Below are 24,863 nucleotides of genomic sequence, written 5' to 3' on the forward strand. Positions count from 1 at the left end.
GGAAGAGAGTGACGGACAACCATCGACCGTTACCCAAGAAAATGTGGGACACCGTCCGGCGGGAGGTGGAGACTATGTTGGAGATGGGAGTGGTAGAAGAATCGACGAGTGAGTGGCGAAGCCCTATCGTCTTAGTACCGAAACCAGATGGGGCGACCCGGTTTTGCATCGACTTCAGAAAGGTCAACGCTATCTCTCGTTTTGATGCCTATCCAATGCCGAGAGTGGATGAACTGTTAGAGCGCCTCGGAGGAGCCAAGTACCTGTCAACTTTAGATTTAACTAAAGGATATTGGCAGATCCCACTGACGCCAAACTCCCGAGCGAAGACGGCCTTCCCTACGCCCTTCGGCCTCTTCCAGTTCGTAACCATGCCGTTCGGCTTGCACGGAGCAGCAGCCACGTTTCAACGTCTGATGAACAAGGTCCTCCAGCCCCACGACCAATACGCGGCGGCGTACATCGACGATATCGTGGTTTATAGCCTTGATTGGGAGAGCCATTTACACCACCTGGCAGCAGTGCTACAAGCCCTCAGAGCGGCCGGCCTGACAGCTAACCCGGCGAAATGTCACTTAGGCCAAAAAGAAGTGACCTACCTGGGATACACGGTAGGAGGGGGGAAACTAACACCCCTGATTAGCAAGGTACAAGCCCTCAGAGATGTACCCACCCCCACGACGAAGAAACAAGTGCGTCAGTTCTTGGGATTAGCTGGGTACTATCGTCGTTTCGTACCAGACTTTGCATCTATAGCCGCCCCCCTGTCAGACCTAACGAAGAACTCCCAGCCTCGACAGGTACAGTGGACTACGCAGTGCGAGCGAGCCTTTAACACGCTCAAGGAACGGCTCACTCAAGAACCAGTACTACGGCACCCCGACTTCACGAAGGAGTTTATTCTACAAACAGACGCTTCAGAAGTCGGCCTAGGTGCAGTACTCTCCCAGGAAGTAGACGGGGAGGAACACCCAGTACTGTATTTGAGTCGGAAGCTGTTCCCCCGAGAAAGACACTTCTCAACAATAGAGAAAGAGGCCCTGGCAGTGCGGTGGGCCATCGACGCCCTCCGTTACTATCTGCTAGGGAATAGTTTTAAGTTAATCACAGATCACGCCCCTTTGCGATGGATCCACAGCATGAAAGACACGAATGCTAGAATTATGCGGTGGTACCTCGCCCTTCAGCCTTACGACTTCCAGGTGCTCCACCGACCGGGTAAGGCCCATACTAATGCCGATTTCTTCTCCAGGCTAGGGGAGGAGGGCGAAGAATCGGATCAGGGAGGGGGATCTGTAGCGAAGGGGGTGGTCTGCGAGGGGGCAGCCAAGCCCCCATCCAACTGCCCAGGTCCTAGACAGTCAGCCCTGACGGCAGAGGGTCCGTCACGGTCGTACGGGGTGTGTCCCAAATGCACGGAGAGCGTGAAAAGAGGGAGCATACCCCAGCCTAGGCAGACGGTCGTGGGAGAAGAACCCTTGCGGGAAGCCCCGGTGGAGGACCAGCACACCCTCCTGGAACCGCCGGGGACTGTGACTTCTCCAGATCGAGAGGGAGCCTCGCTGTGGGAAGGACCAGCCGAGGCAGTGGACCACGAGACCCGTGGAGAATCAGGGGACCCGTGGGACACTCCGGCAGCTGAACGGATAGGAGGCAGCTTCAGGGAATCGACAGGCTGGTACGTCGGACCTGGTAAGCCTCAGCGTGTTTCGGTGGGATCCCCCCGCTGAGGCGGCGGATAAGCCGGGTTGCCTGGTAGCAAAGACTAATTTCCGTGACTTTGGGGGCCAGTAGGCCATGGGGTCCCGCGACAAGGGCTATGTTTCTGGACTGTGAGCCGGTAAGCCGAGCCACTGTGGGATAAAGGCTAAGTTCCGAGCTCCTGAACATTAGGCCGATTAGGATATTCCCCCCCCCCCCCCCCCCGGGAAGGTTCTTAAGGGGGAGGGTGTGTGGTGGGGCGATTGCCCACACTCAGAGAGGGTAGGCTGCAGCAGGTCTAGGCGCCTGCGCAGCCGCCCAACCAATCAGGAGAGGGCTTACTGGGAGCCAATAAGAGTGCAGATTGGAGCCAGCCAATCAGAGCCCGGCTTAGCCATATAAAAGGCTGCCCAGAGCAGGAGCAGTCAGTCTGTCCCAGGCCTTCAGAGGGGAAGGTCTGTCTCCAGAGCTGGGAGGCCAGCACCACGGACAGCGCAGTGCAGGCCAGCCTGAGCGAGTGGGAGAAGGCCCTACTCCATAGCCTGCTAGGCGGCAGGCCTGGGAGGAGGAGGCCTAGCGTAGCGAAGGGCTGTTGGGGAAACGGTCCAGAGGGATAGTCAGAGGAGGAAGGAGAAGGAAGACAGTGAGACTGTCACACGAGGGCCTCTGGACCGGGACTCAGAGTAGTGGGCGGGCCTGAGTCCCCCCCCCCCCCTTTTTCCCCCTTTGTTTGCTGTGCTACCCCACGCACAGCCACAGGCCGCAGGGAGCGGCCGCTCAGAACCACACTAGATCCTAGACTGTAAGGATTGGACTTGAAGGTGTGGGGCTGTTGTTTACCCCCCCCCCCCCCGGAAGGGGGTGTGATTGGACAAAGGGACACTGTCGGAGGGCAGTGCTCCGGAAGAGGACGCCGACGTCGGGAGCAACGCAAGTCCGTGCACCCCACAGAGGCGAGACGACAGGCGGAACGCCACCTAAAGAGGGCGCTCTACTGGCGCGAAACTAATTCCCCGAAGCGGCCAGGAGGAGGCGCCACAGCGGTGAGCTACCGAACCTGTCACACAACCCCAAAAAAGAAGGTTTAAACGCCATCCCCCAAAATAAGCAGTTAAACCAACTGATTGCATCCAATGTTATTTTACTGTAAGAGTATATTGGGTAAAGTCTTTTATGAAAGGTTGCAATGCACTGAACTTACTAGTAATTATGAGCTATGTATACAGCGTATGGTTATGAATGGACGCACTGTATATATAGAACATTGTAATTATAACTGTGGTGCAACTTTCAGCCGCACCTCACAGTAGGGTGAGGAAGCCATCAGGCACAAAGGAGCTAACCCCATAACCAGCCCAGACCTAGCCATTCTCCAGTTCAGAAACAAACCACGAGGAACACTCAAAGCAAATGGGAACAGCATGAAACTGAAAAGAAAATCCCAGTCTTTGGAACCCAAGAAAAGAGGGAGTTTTCCGCTAGTGACTGAAGAAAAAACCCTACAAACCCTTTTAAAATGGAAGGAGTTTGTACTGAACTTGGGAGACGGTCTCAAGGTGGAAGGCTGTCCATGAGTGCTGGATCCCTCCTAGAGCGAGGGGCTATGCTGGGAAACTGTGTGAAGGCGAGAGGTAACTCTGATTAGAAAAGGGATTTTATCCAATATGAAAGTGTAAAGCCTCAGGATGTGTCTTTCCTGTGTAACTTCTGTCTGTTCACTTTCCACTTACCAATTCATCTCTCAATCTGGGGCTTTTCTATGAAATACATTTTTTATTGATTTCTGTCCCAAGCTGGTGGGTGTTGTGCCCAAGGGAGCCAATAACTGGGACGGCTGCTTTCCCCCTTTGGACTGGAAGGGCTATTGGTGTCACCAGGCAAAGAGTGGCTAGACTGGTAAGAGCCAGGGTGAGCTGCCTACTGGTGTCAGGGAACCGAACCAGAGCTACACAGCACAAAGGCCCCCGAAGCTACAGGGCAGGTGGTGACAGAACCCCTCAGTGGTCTGGGTGAACCCAAAACATCGCACTAGCTCACTATTAGACCTGCAGTGACACAAGCATGTGCCAACAATGGAAACAGCTTCATTGTAGCATGAAGAAAACAAGCCAGAGGAATCCAGGCCGCTGCATTCCCATCCTACAGATGTGGGGAGCATGCGCCAGGGGCTGAATGCAACACTACTAAATATCCAAAGACTCAGAGAAAAGACCCTCTCCTGTCCCCTCCTCCCTCGCTCAAGGGGACCTTTCTTTAAGGGAATCCTGCTGCACTGGCTGTGTCTCTTGTTTATGGCCTTTTCTGCTACCATTCTCCATATCATGGTGCAGGCAGGAGCACGCGCGGCAGTGACAGAGGTGAGCTCTTTATTAGCAGTGAACCAGGCTGACACGGACGAGTCTGCCCGAGCTCCACCAGCAATGACATTGTCAGTATTACCACTGAGGTGTCTTCAAGCCTGCTGCACTAGCTTGGCTGTGCTTTCTTCCACAAGCCTGGCCTCTGATGCTTGGCCTTTAGCACTACTGGAATGTGCCACTCCAAGCCCTCGCTCCCTCAGTATTGCAGAGCATCTGCTGGCCCTGTTTGAGCTCTTGTGAGCACAGCTCTGCGGTCCTCGTTCCAGTGCTGGTTTGGGGTTATTGTTCAGGAGGTACCATAGCAAAGAAAGAGAGAGATTGCTTCTTCTCACCTTTAGAGAGAGAGTTTCTTCTCATCTCTAGACCCTTGTCTATTACAACCTGACCTGATCTTGAGAGAGTTCTGCTCTGCCCCCGTTTCCACTGATTTAATTGTTTGGATTTTTAAAAAAAACCAAGAACCAAAATAGAACCAATAGACTCGTTCACTCTGGGTCTCACTATCAGAGAATGAGAGGTGCTGCAGATGCACGACTGACCTGCAATAAAACATCGGATTTGAGCTGTTCTGTTGGTGAGGAGACAGGGGTCTTTCTCCAAGTTACCGAATGGCAGTAATTCCAACCCCTTGTCAGTAAATTGCTGGTTAACAGCCATCAAGCCCAGCTGGTTGGCATTATTCCTTAGTTTCTTAGCCAACGGTTCTTCGCTGCCGTACACCATGCTGCCATCCAGGAAGGCTGTGAGTGCATTCATCTGGTTTCGAATCTCTCTGCCCATGGTGCACGCAGGGGCTGAGCGGGTGAATGGAATGCAGTCACTTGGGTCTTTAATTCGTGGATCATTGGGTGGAATCTGCAGCAAGAGATGAATGGGATTAATTACCACCGAGTGCAGAAGCCGTTCTCCCTCCCGGAGCAGCATTTCCTGCCCTGCCCCACACTGAAACAGCCGCCGTTTCTAGTTAGATTTAAGCGGTGGCTGCACATAGAGTGCTTTGTTAATCCAGTCGCAAGGTGACAAAGGCCTGGGTCACTGCAACAAGCAGAGAAATGGTCACAATCCTACGGGCAGCTGCAGAGAGGAAAACAGCCAGCTGGTCACTGCTCCTGTGTGACCGTCCAACAGCCAAATGGAGCATAATGAAGGTCTCCATCAAGGATCATTCCCACTCTTCACCAAGGGCCGGGTCTGGGGGTGCCGAGGGCACTCACTGCCCACAGGAGGGCCTCGTTCACTGCAGTCTGGGATGCAGGGGTAATGAAATGGGGTTTCCTTATTCTATGACTGTACTTAGCCTGCCCTGGTTGAAGGATCTCCATAACTTGAACCTCACTGACTACACATGGGGTAATGATGTCAAATCCAAGTGAAGGGAGGGGGCAGGGGCAAGGGCCCCTATCTGGTGGTGAGGACTCTGTTTAAGGATCTTAGATGCCACTGGATCCTCACTTTCCAGTGTGGAAAGACAGAGCTGAGGAGAGAGGCTGGGTCTCGGCTCAGTGATCACTAGAGCTGAAATCATTGATAGGCTGGTCTGTGGGGCTGAGCTTAGAGCTGGTGTGGGGCAGGGTGGCGGGGAAAGACAATGCAGAGGAGGCCGCAGCAGTGGGGTTCCCCATTACCTGGTGAAATCGCTAAGAGCAGGGCTACGTGGTGGAACCTCCAAACACAGCACCCGGCTGAAGGCAGCGGGCCGGAGAGGCGCAGCAGAAGAGGTGCCCCCTACCCAGCAGTCTTAGAGCTGTGGTTACTAATAGCGGGGCTAGGCGGGTGTAGTATGGGGGGAGTGGCATGCTGTGAAAGGACACTTGTTCATGGGACTTTCACACCACAAAGTGGGAAACTGAGGCAAAGGCCAATGCCCAAGACACTGCGGAGCAAGTGTTTTATTTATGGTTTGCAAACTATCAAATCATTGTTCCTGTTTTTTCCCAAATTAATGCTGTTTTTCCTCTCATCTTAATAGAAGATGTATTTGTGCTGTACACAGATTCAGTGCTTGTGACTGGGGAAGTATTGCCTCTTAGGGGTGCCCAGAGAAGGTACATAGTTTTTCAGGGTTTCTGACTGGGGGCTCAAGATGGTTTTGTTTTGTAATTCTTAGAGGAACCCCTAGAAAAATACCCGCCCCTTGTTGCTGCCAACAACACCTGCAGAAGGGCTACATCAGAGACCCCTCCCTCCCCCGACACACTGTGCAGCTGTGGTCAGTGAAAGCTTCTGAGTTGAAGAGTGATCAGTATAACAGAGAGAGGTGTCTGAGTGTTCTCCCTCAGGGCACTGGGTGAGGAGGTGTATTACTTCTCCTTCTATCACGGTGTCGCAGGGACACATGATTTGATTGGGAGTAACTGACAGGTCTCTTTAAGAACATAAGAACAGCCATACTGGGTCAGACCAATGGTCCATCTAGCCCAGTGTCCTGTCTTCCGACAGTGGCCAGTGCCAGGTGCTTCTGAGGGAATGAACAGAACAGGGCAACTATCGAGTGATCATCCCCTGTTGTCCAGTCCCACATTCTGGTAGCCAAAGGTTCAGGAACACCCAGAGCATGGGGTTGCATCCCTGATCATCTTGGCTAATAGCCATCCATGGATTTGTGCTCCATGGACTTCTCTAATTCTTTTTTGAACCAATTTATACTTTTGGCCTTCTCCACATCTGGCAACAAGTTCCACAGGCTGACTGTGCGATGTATGAAGAAATACTTCCTTTCGGTTGTTTTAAACTTGCTGGCTATTAATTTCATTGAGTGACCCCTGATTCTTGTTTTATGTGAAGGAATAAATAACACTTCCTTATTCACTGTCACCTTTCATGATTTTACAGACCTCTATCATATCCCCCATTAGTCGTCTCTTTTCCAAGCTGAAAAGTTCCAGTCTTATTAATCTCTCCTCATATGGAAGCTATTCCATCCCCCTAATCGTTTTTATTGCCCTTCTCTGTACCTTTTCCAATTCTAATATATCTTTTTTGAGATGGGGTGACCAGAACTGCACACAGTAATCAAGATGTGGGTATGCCATGGCATTATGATATTTAGTGTCTTATTATCTATCCCTTTCCTAATGGTTCCTAACATTCTGTTCACTTTTTTGACTAACGCGGCACATTGAATGGATGTTTTCAGAGAACTATCCACAATAACTCCAAGATCTCTTTCATCATTTTGTATGGGATTACATTTTCCAATGTGCATTACTTGGCATTTATCGACATTTTGCACTTCATCTGCCATTTTGTTGCCCAGTCACTCAATTTAGTGAGATCCCTTTGTAACTCCTCACAGTCTGCTTTGGACTTAACTATCTTGAGTAAACTTGTATCGTCTTCAACTTGCCACCTCGCTGATTACCCCTTTTTCCAGATCATTTATGAATATGTTGAATAGCACTGATCCCAGTACAGACCCCTGGGGGACACCACTATTTCCCTCTCTCCATTCTGAAAACTGACCATTTATTCCTACCCTTTGTTTCCTGTCTTTTAACCAGTTACTGATCCATAAGAGGACCTTCCCTCTTACCCCAAGACTGCTTATGTTGCTTAAGAGCCTTTGATGATGGACCTTGTCAAAGGCTTTCTAAAAGTCCAAGTACACTATATCCACTGGATCACCCTTGTCCCCTTCAAAGAATTCTAATAGATTGGTGAGGCATGATTTCCCTTTACAAAAGATGCATTGACTCTTCCCCAACAAACTGTGTTAATCTCTGTGTCTGATAATTCTGTTCTTTACTATAGTTTCAACCAACTTGCCTGATACTGAAGTTAGGCTTACTGGCCTGTAATTGCCAGGATCACCTCTGGAGCCTTTTTAAAAAATTGGAGTCACATTAGCTATCCTCCAATCATCTGGTACAGAGGCTGATTTAAACAATAGATTACATACCACATTTAGTAGTTCTGCAATTTCACATTTGAGTTCCTTCAGAACTCTTGGGTGAAAACCATCTGGTCCTGGTGACTTATTACTATTTAATATTTGTTGATTTATTCCAAAACCTCCTCTATTGACACCTCAATCTGGAACAATTCCTCAGATTTGTCACCCAAAATGAATGGCTCAGGAATGGGAATTTCCCTGACATCCTCCTCTGCAATGAAGACTGATGCAAAGAATTCATTTAGCTTCTCCGCAATGACCTTATCTTCCTTGAATGCTCCTTTAGAACCTCGATCGTCCACTGGCCCCTCTGATTGTTTAGCAGGCTTCCTGCTTCTGATCTACTTAAAAAATTTTTGCTGTTAGATTGTGAGTCTTTTGCTAGTTGCTCTTCAAATTCTTTTTTGGCCTGCCTAATTATAATTTGACACTTGACTTGCCAGAGTTTATGCTCCTTTCTATTTTCCTCAGTAGGATTTGACTTTCAATTTTTAAAAGCTGCTTTTTGCCTCTAATAGTTTCTTTGACTTTGTTGTTTAGCCACGGTGTCACTTTGTTGGTCCTCTTACTATGTTTTTTAATTTGGGGTATACGTTTAGTTTGAGCCTCTGTTAGGGTGTTTATTTATCAGGTTATTTTTAAAGACTGTCAAGGGCTCCCAGAGCATCAGGCCAGCACTCATTATTGTAGTTGGTAAAACATCCAAATAAATAAATATAATGCATGAGTTAGCATAAGCCTACCAGGGAATTATGACATTCCAGACCAAAAATTAAGATAAAATTAATATTGCAAAGTGAATCACTCCAAAGTTGGGAATTTCCAAATTTAAGGTAGACTCTGCCCCATTTGAATGTATATGACCCAGTTTTTGCCTATATGATCATAAACTATTATTAGCCTAATGCCAAGTCATACATCTAGGAACAAACAGTGTAGGGCATAATTACAAGGTGAGACTGAGCTCTGGAAATAAATGACAGTGGAAAAGAGTTAGGGCTCATGGTGAAGACCAGCTGTACATGAGCTCCCAGTGCAATGTTGTGTCTGAGAGGGCTAATGCGACGTATCTGAGCAGGACAATAGCAATTGGAGAAGTGTACGGCATGATTGAGACCACTACTGAATACTGTGTGCAGTTTTGGTGTTCACACATTAAAAAAGGAAATTGACAGATTGGAGAGGGTTCAGAGGAGAATTATTTGACCTCTGGGACCTGCCTTGCAAGAAGAGATTAAAGGAGAGAAGAGAAGGTTAAGAGGTGACTTGATCATAGTTTATAAGAACTCATATGAGGATAAGATTTCTGAGAGCAGGGGCTCTTTAATCTAGCAGACAAAGCACAATGAGATCCCGTGGCTGGAAGCTGAAGTTCTCTGGCCTGTGTTATACAGGAGGGCAGGCTAGATGATCATAATGTTCCCTTCTGGCCTTAAAATCTAAGAAAACAACACCCCCACTCTCCTCTTAGTCATAGCAACATGCCCTTTGGGAGGAACACTCACTTGGAGGTACCTGCCCATGGAAAAGGGCAGGGAGAGATTCTGACAAACCCAGTCCCTAGGGGAAATTGATCAAGGGGAATGATCTGTATGATGGGATGGACTGCACCCTCAGCAAGTTTGCAGATGACACCAAGCTGGGGAGAGAGGTAGATATGCGGTAGGGTAGGGATAGGGGCCAGAGTGACCTAGACAAATTGGAGGATTTGGCCAAATGAACTCTGTTGCGGTTCAACAAGGACAAATGCAGAGTCCTGCACTTAGGACGGAAGAATCCCATGCACTGCCACAGGCTGGGGACCGACTAGCTAAGTGGCAGAAAAGGACCTGGGGATTACAGTGGAAGAGAAGCTGCATATAAGTCAGCAGTGTGCCCTTGTTGCCAAGAAGGCCAACGGCATATTGGGCTGCATTGGTAGGAGCGTTGCCACCAGATCGAGGGAAGTGATTATTCCCCTCTATTCGGCACTGGTGAGGTCACATCTGGAGTATTGTATCCAGTTTTGTATCCCCCACTACAGAAAGGATGTGGACAAATTGGAGAGAGTCCAGCAGAGGGCAACAAAAATGATTAGGGGGTTGGGGCACATGACTTACTAGGAGAAGCTGAGGGAACTGGGGTTATTTAGTCTGGAGAAGAGAAGAGTGAGGGGGGATTTGATAGCAGCCTTCAACTACCTGAAGGGGGGTTCCAAAGAGGATGGAGCTCAGCTGTTCTCAGTGGTGGCAGATGACAGAACAAGGCGCAAAAGTCTCAAGTTGCAGTGGGGGAGGTCTAGGTTGGATATTAGGAAACACTATTTCAGTAGGAGGGTGGTGAAGCACTGGAATGGGTTACCTAGGGAGGTGGTGGAATCTCCATCCTTAGAGGTTTTTAAGGCCCGGCTTGACAAAGCCGTGGCTGGGTGTTAATTTAGTTGGTGTTGGTCCTGCTTTGAGCAGGGAGTTGGACTAGATGACCTCCTGGGGTCTCTTCCAACCTTAATCTTCTATGATTCTAAGGTGAGGTGCCCCCTCACTCTTCTGTTCCCTCCAGGAGAAATCCTGACAGTACCTTGATGGGGAAGCAAGGTGGTTCTTTGGCACAGCTGATCTCACAGTCCACTCTGCTGCTGAAGGAGACTGTTGCTGGAGTCGCAGGGCCAAAGTCCATGTCATGGTCAATAAACTGGCCCCACTGCATGAAGATGAGCGACCTGGCCTGATCCAAGACGAGCTGATCGGTGGGAAAGCGCACAATCTGGTTTGAAACTGCTCGGACCTGGAGGGATTAAAGCAGAGAGTGTGTGTGTGTAATATGATGGGCTAGGAACATGTGTTCTGTCGACAAGATTGGGAAGTCAATTCCCAGTGCCATCAACAGGTGTCTAAGTGAGATGGCAGCTGCTCCAATTTCCTTTTTAAAAATACAAACATTTAAACGGTGAATTCTTTGTTTGCTTTTCCTGCAGGCACAATTCTGGACTCCCTTACTAGAGGGCTCTAACTCTTCATTTGCCATCTCTATTCAAGGCTGTTCAGCTCTGAACACACGCTCCACAATACTCCACGCAGAGCGCTCCTTCATTCATAGAGCTCAAAGAGCCTCACCAGTGCTTAATTTGTAATGAAGGAGGTGCCGGGGCTCGAGCAATTGTTTTACTTTCATAACTGACACGGAAAGCCCAGAGGTGCCAGGGCCTTAAACTGCCAGGGCGCTGAAGTGCCGGGCCCAGGGGTGCCGGGGCGCTGAAGTGCCGGGCCCAGGGGTGCCGGGGCGCTGAAGTACCGGGCCCAGGGGTGCCGGGGCGCTGAAGTGCCGGGCCCAGGGGTGCCGGGGCGCTGAAGTGCCGGGCCCAGGGGTGCTGGGGTGCTGAAGTGCCGGGCCCAGGGGTGCCGGGGATCAGCCCTGGCACCAATTATGCACTGAGCCTCACAAAGATGGTCCTGCATTATCACCCTTCACAGACTGGAAACCGAAGAAAACAAAGATTGAAGTCACTGTTTTGAAATGGGGGTGTCAGAAATGAGTCTCCTGTGAACACCTTTGAGAGTCAGGCACCTCACTTTAGGCACAAACATTTGAAAACACTGACCTTCACCCCTTTTGTCTCTATTTCCATTTCTGTGAATGAGAGGCAACATTAGTTCCTTCCCACACGGACGGGGGAGTCAGGCCCGCCTGCCTGCCTACATACGTCTGGGTAAAGGAGGAAAGTATGAAGGCAAGGCAGAGAAGAACTACTCTCTTAGCCTTTTAATGGAATTTCTTAGGTTTTGTTTTAAAAGGAAAAAAAGGAGTTCCATAATCTGGAACTATCTGGCCAGCTACCAGGGCACTGCTGGGCTGCAAAGCACACGTTGACTGAGACAAGACTCGCTGAAGCTATTGCCTTATTTAATGTGCACTTTAGAAGATGCACATGTTCACTACACAGCTAAATTAGCGGAATGCCTTGTCTAGTCCAGGATTTAAGGCGTGATGTGAGCACCTGTCAGCTAATATGTTCTAATTAATACATTTGAAAAGCCTAATGTAGACAAGGCTCGCACAGTCTTTACCACAGGAGCAGGAGGAAGCCAAGGTAACATATTTTCAATTCTAAATTGCCTTATCTACACTAGACTTTTAGAACATTAGAACATGTAATTTTCAATCCCTAAGAACCTTTCTTTAAGTAACTCTTTATCTAGGAAGCATAAGAAATCTTACAAATCATTACCAAGCAAGTACCAAAAATGCTCCATTTACAAATACAAAAGTGGACATGGATTTTTTTGGATAATCGTTTATAGGAAATATCTGGGTTAGATACAAACAATATTGCATCCCTGTTTACTGCCTTCACACATCTCAGACTGGAGATCCTAGGCTCCGTTGGCTTGCATTTAAGGCAATGGGGCCAGTGCCAATGTTCAAAGTTCATGTGCTAAAGTTATGAATAAAAAATGCCATTCTCTCCTGTAAATATCCTCCTCTGGGGATAACAGGAAAAGCACACCCCCTTTTGCTCTGGCATTACGAATTACTCCAAATACGATACAAATAATACTTGACCTTTGTTGGTCCCTAATTAATCCAGTTTGATCTGGATGTATATAAATCTCCTCCAGTTCTGCAAATAAAGACCAGCTTGTTGTGAATCTGGGCCTGTCAGATCTGCAGGAGGGAAGGTTTTTTCCAACGTCAGGGAGACCTACAATAGCAGTTTCTCTCATCGATTTTGGAAGTTCCTCCCCTAACACAGCAGCATTAAAGGATCAGCGGATACCACCTTAATAGCTTGTAAACTTTGGCTGGAAATTCACAAGGCTTGGCGTTTTCCACTTTTTACATTTCCTCTGTTATTTCTTCTCCTAGAATTTCTGTCAATCTCCTGTGTCTTTGGCAGCTCCTTCCCACTGCCCGCTACTTCCAGATATTTTTGATAAAAATAAAATGTAAAGTATCTGAAGTTATAGAGGTTATTCTAATAACAGCAGAAGCAGAACATACTTCGTAGCAGCGTGTAACTAGCTTTTGCTGAGCATTTTTAACGGGTGGGAGAGTGTATTGCTCTTTAATCCTTTGAGCTTTTAAGCATTGAGTTATCACATCTACTTCCTTTTTCATAAAAAACACCTCTTCATACAAGTAAGGGCTTGTTGAGGGACATCTCCCATAAACGTATTCACTTCCCTCCCTAATATTAGTTACCTGGTGATATGTTCTTCTGTGCCTGCACTTTTATGAATCTGTTACAGCTTTTTAGAACATAGGAACAGCAATACTGGGCCAGACCAATGGTCCAGCAAGCCTGTCTTCTGACAGTGGCCAAAGCCAGATGCTACAGAGGGAATGAACAGAACAGGGCAATTATCCAGTGATCCATCCATTGTTGTCCAATCCCAGTTTCTGGCAGCCAGAGGTTTAGGGACACCCAGAGCATGGGGTTGCATCCCTGACCATCTTGGCTAATACTTATCTAATTCTATTCTGAACCCAGTTATACTTTTGGCCTCCATCACATCCTCTGGCAACGAATTCCACAGGCTGACTATGTGTTGTGTGAAGAAGTGCTTCTTTTGTTTGTTTTAAACCTGCTGCTTATTAATTGAATTGGTGACCCCTGGTTCTTCTGTTATGTGAAGGGGTAAATAGCACTTCCTTATTCACTTTCTCCACACCAGTCTTGATTTTATAGACCTCTGTCATATCCCCCTTAGTCTTCTTTTTTCTAAGCTGAACAGTCCCAGTCTTTTCAGTCTCTCCTCATACAGAAGCAGTTCCATACTCCTAATAGTTTTTGTTGCCCATATCTCTACCTTTTCCAAATCTAATATCTCTTTTTTGAGGTGGGGATGACCAGAACTGCATGCAGTATTCAAGGTGTATCATGAATTTATATAGTAACATTATGATATACTCTGTTTTATTATTTATCCATTTCCTGATGGTTCCTAATATACTGGTCGCTTTTTCGACTGCAACTGCACATTGAGTGGATGTTTTCAGGGAATTATCCACAATGACTCCAAGATCTCTTTCTTGAGTGGTAAAAGCTCACTTAGATCCTGTCATTTTAGCTAACATAAGCAATAGTTTACGTACCGCTGTTAGTAGTTCTGCAATTTCACATTTGAGTTCTTTCAGAACTCTTGGGTGATACCATCTGGTCCTGGTGACTTTTTACTATTCAATTTCTCAATTTCTTCCCAAACCTCCTCTAATGACACGTCCATCTGGGACAGTTGCTCAGGTTTGTCACCTAAAATAATGTTTCAGGTGTGGGAATCTCCCTCACATCCTCTGCAGTGAACACTGATGCAAAGAATCCACGTAGCTTCTCGCAACAGCCTAGTATACCTTGAGTGCTCCTTTAGCATCTCAGTCGTTCAGTGGCCCCACTGACTGTGTACCAGGCTTCCCTCTTCCGAAGTACTTAAGAAAAATTGCTGTTAGTTTTTGTCTTTTGCTAATTGCTCTTCAAATTCTTTTTTGGCCTAATTATACTTTGACACTTAAGTTGACAGAGTTTATGCTCCTTTCTATTTTCCTCAGTACGATCTGACTTCCAATTTTTAAAAGATGCCTTTTTGACTGTAATCACCACTTTTACTCTGTTGTTTAGCCATGGTGGCACTGTTTTGGTCCTATTATTGTTTGTTCTTTTTATTGGGGGTATACATATAGTTTGAGCCTCTGTTGTGGTGTTTTACAAAGTTTTCATGCAGATTGGAGGCATTTCACTCTAGTGACTGTTCCTTTTAATATCTGTTTAACTAGCCTCCTCAGTTTTGTGTAGTTCCTCTTTTGAAGTTAAATGCTTCTGGGATGGGTTTCTTTGGTATTGTCCCCCCTACAAAGAAGTTAAATTTAATTACATTATGGATGCTATTACTAGGACGCTACCAAATTCACGGTCCATTTTGGTCAATTTCACAGTCATATTTTTCAGCTATTTAAATCTGAAAATTTAACAGTGTTGTAATTGTAGGGTTCCCAGCCCAAAAACTGGGCGGGGGCTCGCAAGATTATTGTAGGGGTCATGCTACCCTTACTTCTGTGCTGTTGCTGGCAGGGCACTGCCTGCAGAGCTGGGCGCCTGGCCAACAGCCTCTGCTCCCCATCCAATCAGCTCTGAGGGCAGCACAGAAGTAAGGGTGGCAATACCACGACCCCCCCTAAAATAACCTTGTGACCCCCCTGTAACGCCCTTTTGGGTCAGGACCCCCAGTATGAGAAACACTGATCTCCCCATGAAATCTGTATAATAGAGCGCAATGGTTCTCAAACTTTAGCAACCCAAGGACTCCCATTTTGATTTAAAATATTTGAGGACCCCCAAACCTCCCCGCTCAGCCCCAGGACCCACCCTCACTCCACCCCTTCCCCCAAGGTCCCACCCCTGACCCACCTCTTCCTGCCTATCGCTCACTCCATCCCCCCTCCCTCCATCGCTCACTCTCTCCCACCCTCACTCACTTTCACCAGGCTGGGGCAGGAGTTTGGGGTGCAGGAGAGGGTGTGGAGTGCAGGCTCTGGGAGAGAGCTCGGGTGCGGGAGGGGTGAGAAGTCGGGCTCTGGGAGGGAGTTTGGGTGTGGGAGGGGTGCAGGCTCTGGGAGAGAGTGCGGGGTGCGGGTTCTTGGAGGGAGTTTGGGTGTGGGTGGGGGCTCAGGGCTGGAGCAGGGGGTTGGGGTGCGGGAGAGGGTGAGGGGTGCGGGCTCTGGCCAGGTGGCGCTTACCTCAAGCAGCTCCTGAAAGCGACTGGCACAGCCCTCTGACAGCAGCTCCTAAACCCACAGGCACTGCCCCTGCAGCTCCCATTGATTGCAGTTCCCGACCAATGGGAGCTGCGGAGTCAGCACTCGGGACAGGGGCAACATGCAGAGACCCCCTGCCTCCCCCACTAGGGGCCGCGGGGACATGCCGACCACTTCCGGGAGCAGCATGGAGCCAGGGCCGGCAGGGAGTCTGCCTTAGCCCGCTGTGCCGCCGGACTTTTAGCACCACTCAGGGCGTGGGAGCCTTAGACTCATAGACTCATAGACTCTAAGGTCAGAAGGGACCATTATGATCATCTAGTCTGACCTCCCGCATGATGCGGGCCACAAAAACTGACCCTCCCACTCCTGGAAGAATTCTCTCCCTTGACTCAGCTGTTGAAGTCCCCAAATCCTAAAGACTTGAGGGAGGGAGGGGGAGGAGTTGATCAGCAGGGCTCACGGACCCCATGGAGTACCCCTGGGGACCCCCAGGGGTCCGCAGACCCCAGTTTGAGAAACTCTGGTATAGGGTAAAAGTACACAAAAGACCATATTTCACTGGAGGAGACCAGATTTCATGGTCTGTGATGCATTTTTGATGGCCGTGAATTTGGTAGGGCCCTATCTATTACCAAGCAGTTCAGATATATTCACCGCTTGGACCAGCTCCTGTGCACCACTTAGGACTCTCCCCTTGTGGGTTTCAGAACTAGCTGCTCCAAAAAGAAGTCATTAACGGTGTGCAGAAATTTTTAACATCCTGTCCTGAGGTGACATGTTCCCAGTCAATATGGGGATAGTTGAAATCCCCCATTTTTATTGGGTTTTCTGTTTTTGTAGCCTCAATAACCACCATGATTTCACAATCACCATCACCATCCTGGTCAGGTGGTCAGTAGTATATCCCTACTGCTATACGCTTACTATTCAAGCATGGAATGTCTATCCATAGAGGTTCTATGGTACCGTTTGATTCATTTAAGGTTTTTACTCCATTTGACTCTATGCTTTCTTTCACATATAGTGCCACTCCCCTTCCAGTGCAACCTACTCTGTGATGCCTATTATATCAATATCCACATTTAATAGCAGGCACTCCAGTTCACCCTGTGACACTCTGTACCTCAAAGTAGCACCCGGGAACCCCCATATTCACCACTGTGATAGGATTATGATATGTTTTGTACAAACTATACCTTGTGAGGTGTCATTTTACAAGTCTTGATCTGTTGAACATTAATATCCTGTTGGATTGTATGTGCTATCATTGTATGTGAAATGTTGCTACCTGTGTTACTGGAATATGTTGTGAGGTTGGGAACACACACAGCCACCCTTTCCGTTGCAACAAAGAATGGCCCAGACAGCATTAATGGCCCATCAAAAAAGAATCCCCTATCCCAGAGATTCCTTAGAAAAGACACCTATGTAATGAGGACTGCTTGACCAATGGGGACTGCCTGACCCCCACATCACAGCAGGGATCTTTCTAGCAGCTGGACGAAGGTATAAAAGAGGGAGAGTGACATCGTCACTTGGCCTCTCCTTCCCCCCGCCCCCAATCCAACACCTGGAAGATCATCTGGAGGACAAAGACTTTGAACTAGGGAGATTGGTCCCAGGCTGGAAGGATTCCAGTCTGTGTACTGAGGAACTGTAAATTGCTTGTACCATCTGTTAGGGTGAGAAACCGTTTGATTCAAATCTTGTTTAGTCTGTTTAAGTTAGAATTTAGACTGCGTTTCTATTTTTATTTCACTTAAAATCTCTCTTTCTGTAGTTAATAAATCTGTTTAATATTTTATCTAAACCAGTGTGGTTTTGGTGGAAGTCCTTGGGGAATCTCAGCTCAGGTTAACGAGGGCTGTTGCCCGCCCATGACCCTTTTGTCGAAGTGGCGAACTAATTTATGAGCTTACACCGGTCAGGCTTCTGAACAGTTCAAAATGGAATAGTTCTGGGGTGTAGGGCTGGAGCTGGAGCTGGGGGGAATTGGCTGGAGCCTTTCTATTGATGGTTCATGAGTAGGGCCCTACCAAATTCATGGCCCATTTTGGTCAATTTCACGGTCATCGAATTTTTTAAATAGTTAATTTCATGATTTCAGCTATTTAAATGTGAAATTTCACAGTGTTGTAACTGTAGGGGTGCTGACCCAAAAAGGAGTTGTGGGGGGAGGGGTCGTAAGGTTATTGTGGGGGGTTGCGGTACTGCTACCCTTACTTCTGCACTACAGCTGGGGGTGGCGGCACTGACTTCAGAGCTGGGCAGCTGGAGAGCAGCGGCTGCTGGCCGGGAGCCCAGCTCAGAAGGCAGAGCTGCTTCCAGCAGCAGCGCAGAAGTAAGGGTGGCATGGTATGGTATTGCCACCTTACTTCTGCGCTGCTGCTGGCAGGGCACTGCCTTCAGAGATGGGCCCTCGGCCAGCAGCAGCTGCTCTCTGGCCGCCCAGCTCTGAAGGCCACAGTGCAGAAGTAAGGGTGGCAATACCATGACCCACCACCCTAAAATAACTTTGTAACCCCCCCTGAAACTCCCTTTTGGGTCAGGACCCCCAATTTGAGAAACGCTGGTCTCCCCTGTGAAATCTGTATAGTATGGAGTAAAAGCACACAAAAGACCAGATTTCATGGTCTGTGGTGTGTTCTTCATGACCATGAATTTGGTAGGGCCCTATTCATGAGTGGCTGGGAGCTTGTTCATGTAACTCAGTTGGGTGTGTCTCTACCTGTGGATGGCTGTGTAAGTGCAGTACTGTCAGAGGCTTGTAGCTTGACATTAGCATCACCGTGTGAGAGACAACCAGGTTGGTGGGTTTGAGGGCTCAGTGGTCCACAGTCCAGGCTGCACCCTGGGGACCCCGTCACACTCCCATCGTAGTGTTTAAAGTTCTTCCATTTCTGTAGAAGCACTTGTAAAATTTGTCAATATTTAGTTGTCCGCCTTTGTGTGGTGTAACTGAATGAGGCTCTATTTCACTTGACTGTTACTCCTCAGCTTCTGCCTGTACTTTATCAACTTCTATCCTCTCCTCTTTACCAGGATATAGAGAATCCCCATGAATAAATCCTTCCCTACAGGATGTCTCTATCTGAACCATGTGCTCCTCCCCACCTGTCGGCTTCCCCCCAGCCCTGAGTTTAAAAAGTCCCCTATGAAGTTTTTAATTTTATATACCAGCAATCTGGTGTAGGTGGAGCCCCTCCTTCCTCTATAGGCTCCTCCTTTCCCACAATATTCCCCAGTTCCTAATAAAACCTAAATCTCTCCTCCCAACACCATCGTCTCATCCACACATTGAGACCCTGCAGTTCTGCCTGTCTAACTGGCCCACACACGGAACAGAAAGCATTTCAGAGAATGCCACCATGGAGGTACTGAACTTTAATCTCTTACCTACCCCAGAATCTCTCTCCTCTCTTTCTCTATGTTACTGGTACCCACATGTACCATGACCACTGGCTCCTAGCCAGCACTGCACATAAGTCTGTCTAGATGTCTCGAGAGGTCTCCAACCTTAGCACCCAGGAGCCAATTCACCATGCGGTTCTCTCAGTCATCACAAACCCAACTATCTATATTTCTAATAACTAAATCCCCCATAACTATTATCTTGCTCTTCCTAATAATTGTGGTTCCCTCCCTCGGAAGGGTATCCTTAGGGCCAGAGGACACCACGACATCATCTGGAAGGAGAATCCCAATTAAAGGATTGTTTCCCTCTCTCCCAGCTTGATGTTCTCCATCCCCGAGACTTTCATCCTCCTCAACATCATAGAGGCTGTCAGATCTTATTGTCTCCCTTCACTCTTCCCGTTCAGCCACCCTGGTCAACAGCCCATGCTCCATCTCTGAGGGCCAGGAGCTGCATTGCACCAAATGCACACATACGCCACCTGCTCACAAAGCAAGTAATCAGACATGCTGCATTTGGTGCAATAAACTGGATACCCACTCACCCACCCCCGTTGCTGGACTTCTGCCGGATTAGTTTTACTCTTGCAGCTTTTTTGTTTGTTCTTTGTGTGTATGTCTGCGGGGTTTGGGGGGTTGTTTGTTTTTTTGGTTGGTTGGCTGGGTTTTTTGAGGGGGGGGCATTTATTGGCCTACGTTTAGAGAATGTTTATCAGTGTATCTGGCGCTCACGTGCCCTCTCTAAACACCTTTGCAGAACAGCCCTGTCTGCTGATCCTGTTCACTAGCTCTCCGGTCGCTTACAAGCTGGCTTTTTAACCCCCCGTTCTCACTGAGTTAGCCCTGCTCTCTTGTCAAGGGAACCTAAAGGGATTAGGGATCAAAGGATGGATCTTTAACTTCTGTTTCAGTTCTAATTTTTCTTGAGATTTCTCTTTTTTTAAATGAAAGGCTCTTCTCAGAGTTTACTCCTGCATGTGCCTCTCAGAGTCCTCTCTTTCTTTTGTCTTTATTATTTATTTGAAAGTATTGAACAAGATCACTTCTAATTGCTGCTATTCTATTGTTCTGGGCAACATTCTCTACCCACGGGACCTCAACCCTGACCCGTAGGAGGAGATGTCCTCTGACGTTTCTGTTACATGGGGAGGATTTCTACAGAGCCCCTATAAGCCCCTCCCCATCCCCTTTCTTTTCTCCAATATTCCCCACCCCCAAGATCCCCCCCACTGCAGTATGGCCCTTTTAAAGGCCTTAATCTATGTTTGCCCCAATTAAACTGAACTGCAGAATAGTTTCTTTTTACAATTAGCTTAGTTACTCCTCAGTTGTTCATTCTGGATGGCTCTCAATAAAACTCTTTCAGTTACAAATCTTCAGGTTACTCCTCATATCTCGGAGGTCTCTTGTTCAGCTCTATTTCTCTCAGGCACAGCACGTTATCTGGAGTCCTTTCTTTTCCTGCCCTCCTATTTTTCCTCCATGTGCTACACATTTTTCAGTAGTTCATCATTAGTTTCTGCCTGGGGAGAATCTTCATGCACCTTTGAGCTTTGGCTTTCTAGCTCAAGCCTCTGGATTGAAGCTTCCCTTCTTTAAAGACTTTTCTGGCACAAGGTAGATTTTGGAAGTTGGATGAGCATTTCAGCTGAAATCCCCAGCTACCCTGAATTCCTGCCTTTCTGAGTGCTGCTGTCATTACATCCCACTGTAGCAGCTAACGGCTCCCCATCCACCCTATGCGCACACGCGGACACACACATGTACTCTTCCTTGCTGGGTATTTTAACATATTTTTCTTCGGGTATTCGTCCTCTCCAACTTTGCACTCTGCTATTTGGCAGGGTTAAGAGTTCTCAAACTCAAGAGTTCAAAAATTATGAGTCAGGGCCCCAAAAATCATGAGACTGGCTGTGAAATCACAAGAATTTTTAAAATAGTAAATGTGGGAGCTTTTTCTTTGCCTTCTGGGATTTGGGCCATTAGGGTTCAGGTTTCTTAGAGCTAGAAACTCTTTTTAAAAAAATGAAAGCAGAGATTCTCATGACTTCAGGAGCTGGGGATTTAGGGAAAACATCCAGTATGATGACTCGCCCGATAAAATCCTGTGAGTTGGCAACACAGGGTTAAGTGGGTCTAAGGGGGAACGATGGAGGCAGATTATTCTGCTTTCCACGCAGGCTTCAGGCAGCCATTTTAGGGTACAGCTACACTTTGAGCTGAGGGTGATTCCCAGCTCAAGGAGACGCACCCATGCTAGCTCTGACTGAGCCAGCATGCTAAAAATAGAGACGCTAGCTGCGCCGAGTCCCTACCCATCTGTGACACTAGGCAGCTAGCCTCTGCCTGCCCCTGCGCCACTGTGGCTACGTCTCTTTTTAGCACGTTTAGAACTAGCTCAGGTACTTTACCGCATGCTGGGAATTACTCCTCCAGCCAGAAGTGCAGACCTAATGGCCTGCTGTTTCCTTCCTTTGTTCACTTTGGTCATAATGTGCCCAGCCTAGAAATGGCACAGGGGTTACTGATGGTGGAGGACGTGTGCCATGGGGCCCCTGAGCTACCCTACCTCTGGCAAAACTCTGAGCTCCCTTCCTACTATTTGAATGGAAAGAATGTATTTTAAATGAATTGACAGTGCTTACCAATGGGAGAGGAAATCCAGAATAACGGACTTCTTCCGTCCAGCCACGAGGGATTGAAACCCCATCCTCATACTCCTGAGGCAGCCATCGGCTATAGGCTCTGTTTGAAGCCCCTAAGGTAGGGCTTCTCCTGGGAGATGGAATGAAAGAATCCGTATTTACAATACAGCAAGTCATACCATCAACATCATCATCATTATAGAGCCCAGGAGCCCCAGTCCTGGGCCAGAACATTGTGCTAGGCACTGTACGGGCAGAACAAAAAGACAGTCCCTGCTCCAAAGAGACGACAGTCTACGAACAAGACAAGAAACCCCAAGTGGACACAGACAGGCCAATGGGGGAGCACAAGGAAACAATTCCGGGCAGCATGACAAGCAGGGGTCTCAGCACACCAACTGCCTAACCATTGCTGACTCTTTTGTAGGCCTCACTGCACAGGGGCGTGTGAAGGAGGAAATGAGGTGGCGTTGCCAGTGCTCTGGGAGCTCCTGCCATGGGTGAAGGGCAGTGTGGGACAAAGCACAAAGGGGCCTGTCTGAGGGTACATCTACACTACAGGGGGGAGTCGATTTAAGATACGCAAATTCAGCTACGTGAATAGCGTAGCTGAATTCGACGTATTGCAGCCGACTTACCCCGCTGTGAGGACGGCGGCAAAATCGACTTCTGCGGCTTTCTGTCGACGGCGCTTACTCCCACCTCCGCTGGTGGAGTAAGAGCGCCGATTCAGGGATCGATCCCCGAGAGGTCGATTTCTACCCACCGATTCAGGCGGGTAGTGTAGACCTAGCCTGAGAATGTAATGAAGGAGGGCACAGCTGACAGATGAGGGCAGGAGTCGATAGTGTGTAAACCACTGAGCAAAACCATTGCAAATAGTTCAGTGACCCCCTGACACACAGCATGCACGAGGACAAACTAGACTAGGAGCAGAAATCTGACCTCTCTTTTGGCTTGGGGGTGACTTTCACTCAAGAAACCAGCTTGATTGTGAGGCTTGAGCCAGCCGGCAAGGAGGAAATGCTTGCTACTGAGCCAGAGCCATTGATGGACCTATCCTCCATGAATGTATCTAGTTCTTTTTTGAATCCTGTTATAATCTTGGCCTTCACAACATCCTCTGGCAAGGAGTTCCACGGGTTGACTGTGCATTGTGTGAAGAAATACTTCCTTTTGTTTGTTTTAAACCTGCTGCCTATTCATTTCATTTGGTGATCCCTAGTTCATGTGTTCTGAGAAGGAGTAAATAACACTTCCTTATTTACTTTCTCCACACCAGCCGTGATTTTATAGACCTCTATCATATCCCCCGTTAGTCGTCTCTTTTCCAAGCTGAAAAGTCCCGGTCTTATTAATCTCTCCTCATATGAAAGCTGTTCCATACCCCTAATTATTCTTGTTGCCCTTTTCTGAACCTTTTCCAATTCAAATATATCTCTTTTGAGAAGGGGCGACTACCTCTGTACGCAGTATTCAAGATGTGGGTGTATCGCGGATTTATATAGAGGCAACATGATATTTTCTGTCTTATTATTTATCCCTTTCTTGATGATTCCCAACATTCTGTTCGCTTTTTTGGCTGCTGCTGCACCTTGAGTGGATGTTTTCAGAGAACTATCCACAGTGACTCCAAGATCTCTTTCTTGAGTGGGAACAGCTCATTTATACCCCATCATTTGATATGTATAGTTGGGATTAGATAGGAACGTATAGATAGGAAGTTACTCTAGTGTAGGGAGGACCTGCCATCCTCTCCCTGACAGCCAGCATCACCTGTTGTTGCATTCACCCGTGATCGTTCGGTACGGGTTGGTTTCATCGCATGGTATATTTATATTTTGCTGGGCACATCCGGTAGCCTTGGAAATCAATTCCAGCTGAGCTGGGCTCAGCACGTCTGCAAGAGAATGCAAAGGAGGTTCAGCAACTTGGTGTGCTGGGACTGGTGCCCCAGAAATGGGGCGAGGGAGGCCACTTGTGCACTCTGTCAAATCACTTCCCCAGCTCACTGCTGCCCTCCCCAGGATGCAGCCTGCTCTGGTCACAGAGCCTCTGTCTGGCCTCACAGTAAAACAGAGCCTGAAGCCGCTGGGCATGTTCCCACAGACAGCACCTGCTGGCTTTCAAACCTCAGCTCTGCAGAATGGGGCAGGAGATGCCAGAGGGAAGGGGAGGACGGTGGTACCAGGGAAGAGTCCCCTTCCCATCCCATCCACAGCTGGGCAGTGGTTATACTTGACCCAAATTCCAGAAGAAAGGGGTGGGGGGCATGAATACTGGACTAGATGGACCTTTCACACCAAGAAGCTGAGTTCTTGAACTACAACCCCTCCCCTGCTGCTAGTCTGCCCAGGGGGTTGTGTCTCTGGGGAGCTATCAGAGTGATGAATGGGGAGATGCTAGCTCTGATATGCACTACCTGACAGAGAGAGCGCATTCATAATACTGTCATAGAATATCAGGGTTGGAAGGGACCTCAGGAGGTCATCTAGTCCAACCCCCTGCTCAAAGCAGGACCAACCCCAACTAAATCCCCAAAGCGCCCCCTCAAGGATTGAACTCACAACCCTGGGTTTAGCAGGCCAATGCTCAAACCACTGAGCTATCCCTCCCCCACGTTTCATGGCCTGCCACTGCCTGGCAACAGACACTGGCATGTACCTTGCAGCCACTCATCTTACAGGTGTATCCAATTAAGGCCCAATCTTGCAGGACTGAAGTCAGTGGGAGAATAACTGAGCCCCAAGACACTGGGCAGAGAAAGGGCTCAAGGAGAGGAAGCCAAACTGACTTGCACCCCTGTACCTGTGACATTAAACTTCCCCTTCACAGAAAACTGCAACTTCTTCTTCAGCAGGTTCAGGGTGGTTTCCATGTAATCGGCAGCTCGGATCATGGCCCTGGTTCCCCCCACTGGCTGCTTGATGTATTCCAGGATATCTGCAGGGGTGAAGGCTTCGTTCCTCAGTTTCTCTTTTAAACTGAAAGAAAAAAAGTCCTACTGTAGCTCTGGAGCAGAAACAATCCTACAAGTTGCACGGGGCCCCTTCCGCCTTCTGTCCATCCCAGCTCCTTCCCCAGTTACAGTAGTTACTATCCTGGCACATGTGTGTGCGGTGC

The 24,863-nt window shown here is 48.2% G+C and overlaps 1 protein-coding gene across 1 annotated transcript in view; it reads right to left on the reverse strand.

Moving 5' to 3' along the window:
* Window positions 1-24,863, reverse strand: part of MPO (myeloperoxidase) — a 67,389-nt gene that overhangs the window by 25,324 nt on the left and 17,202 nt on the right. The window contains exons 4-8 of the mRNA XM_008177112.4: window positions 24,549-24,724; window positions 23,517-23,640; window positions 21,741-21,870; window positions 10,510-10,716; window positions 4,601-4,916 (exon numbers count right to left, since the gene is read on the reverse strand). Of these exons, the coding sequence (XP_008175334.4) occupies window positions 4,601-4,916; window positions 10,510-10,716; window positions 21,741-21,870; window positions 23,517-23,640; window positions 24,549-24,724 (953 nt within the window). The remainder of the gene's footprint in view (window positions 1-4,600; window positions 4,917-10,509; window positions 10,717-21,740; window positions 21,871-23,516; window positions 23,641-24,548; window positions 24,725-24,863) is intronic.

The sequence above is a fragment of the Chrysemys picta genome, chromosome 19, assembly GCF_011386835.1.
Source record: "Chrysemys picta bellii isolate R12L10 chromosome 19, ASM1138683v2, whole genome shotgun sequence".
NCBI classification, from domain to species: Eukaryota; Metazoa; Chordata; order Testudines; family Emydidae; genus Chrysemys; species Chrysemys picta.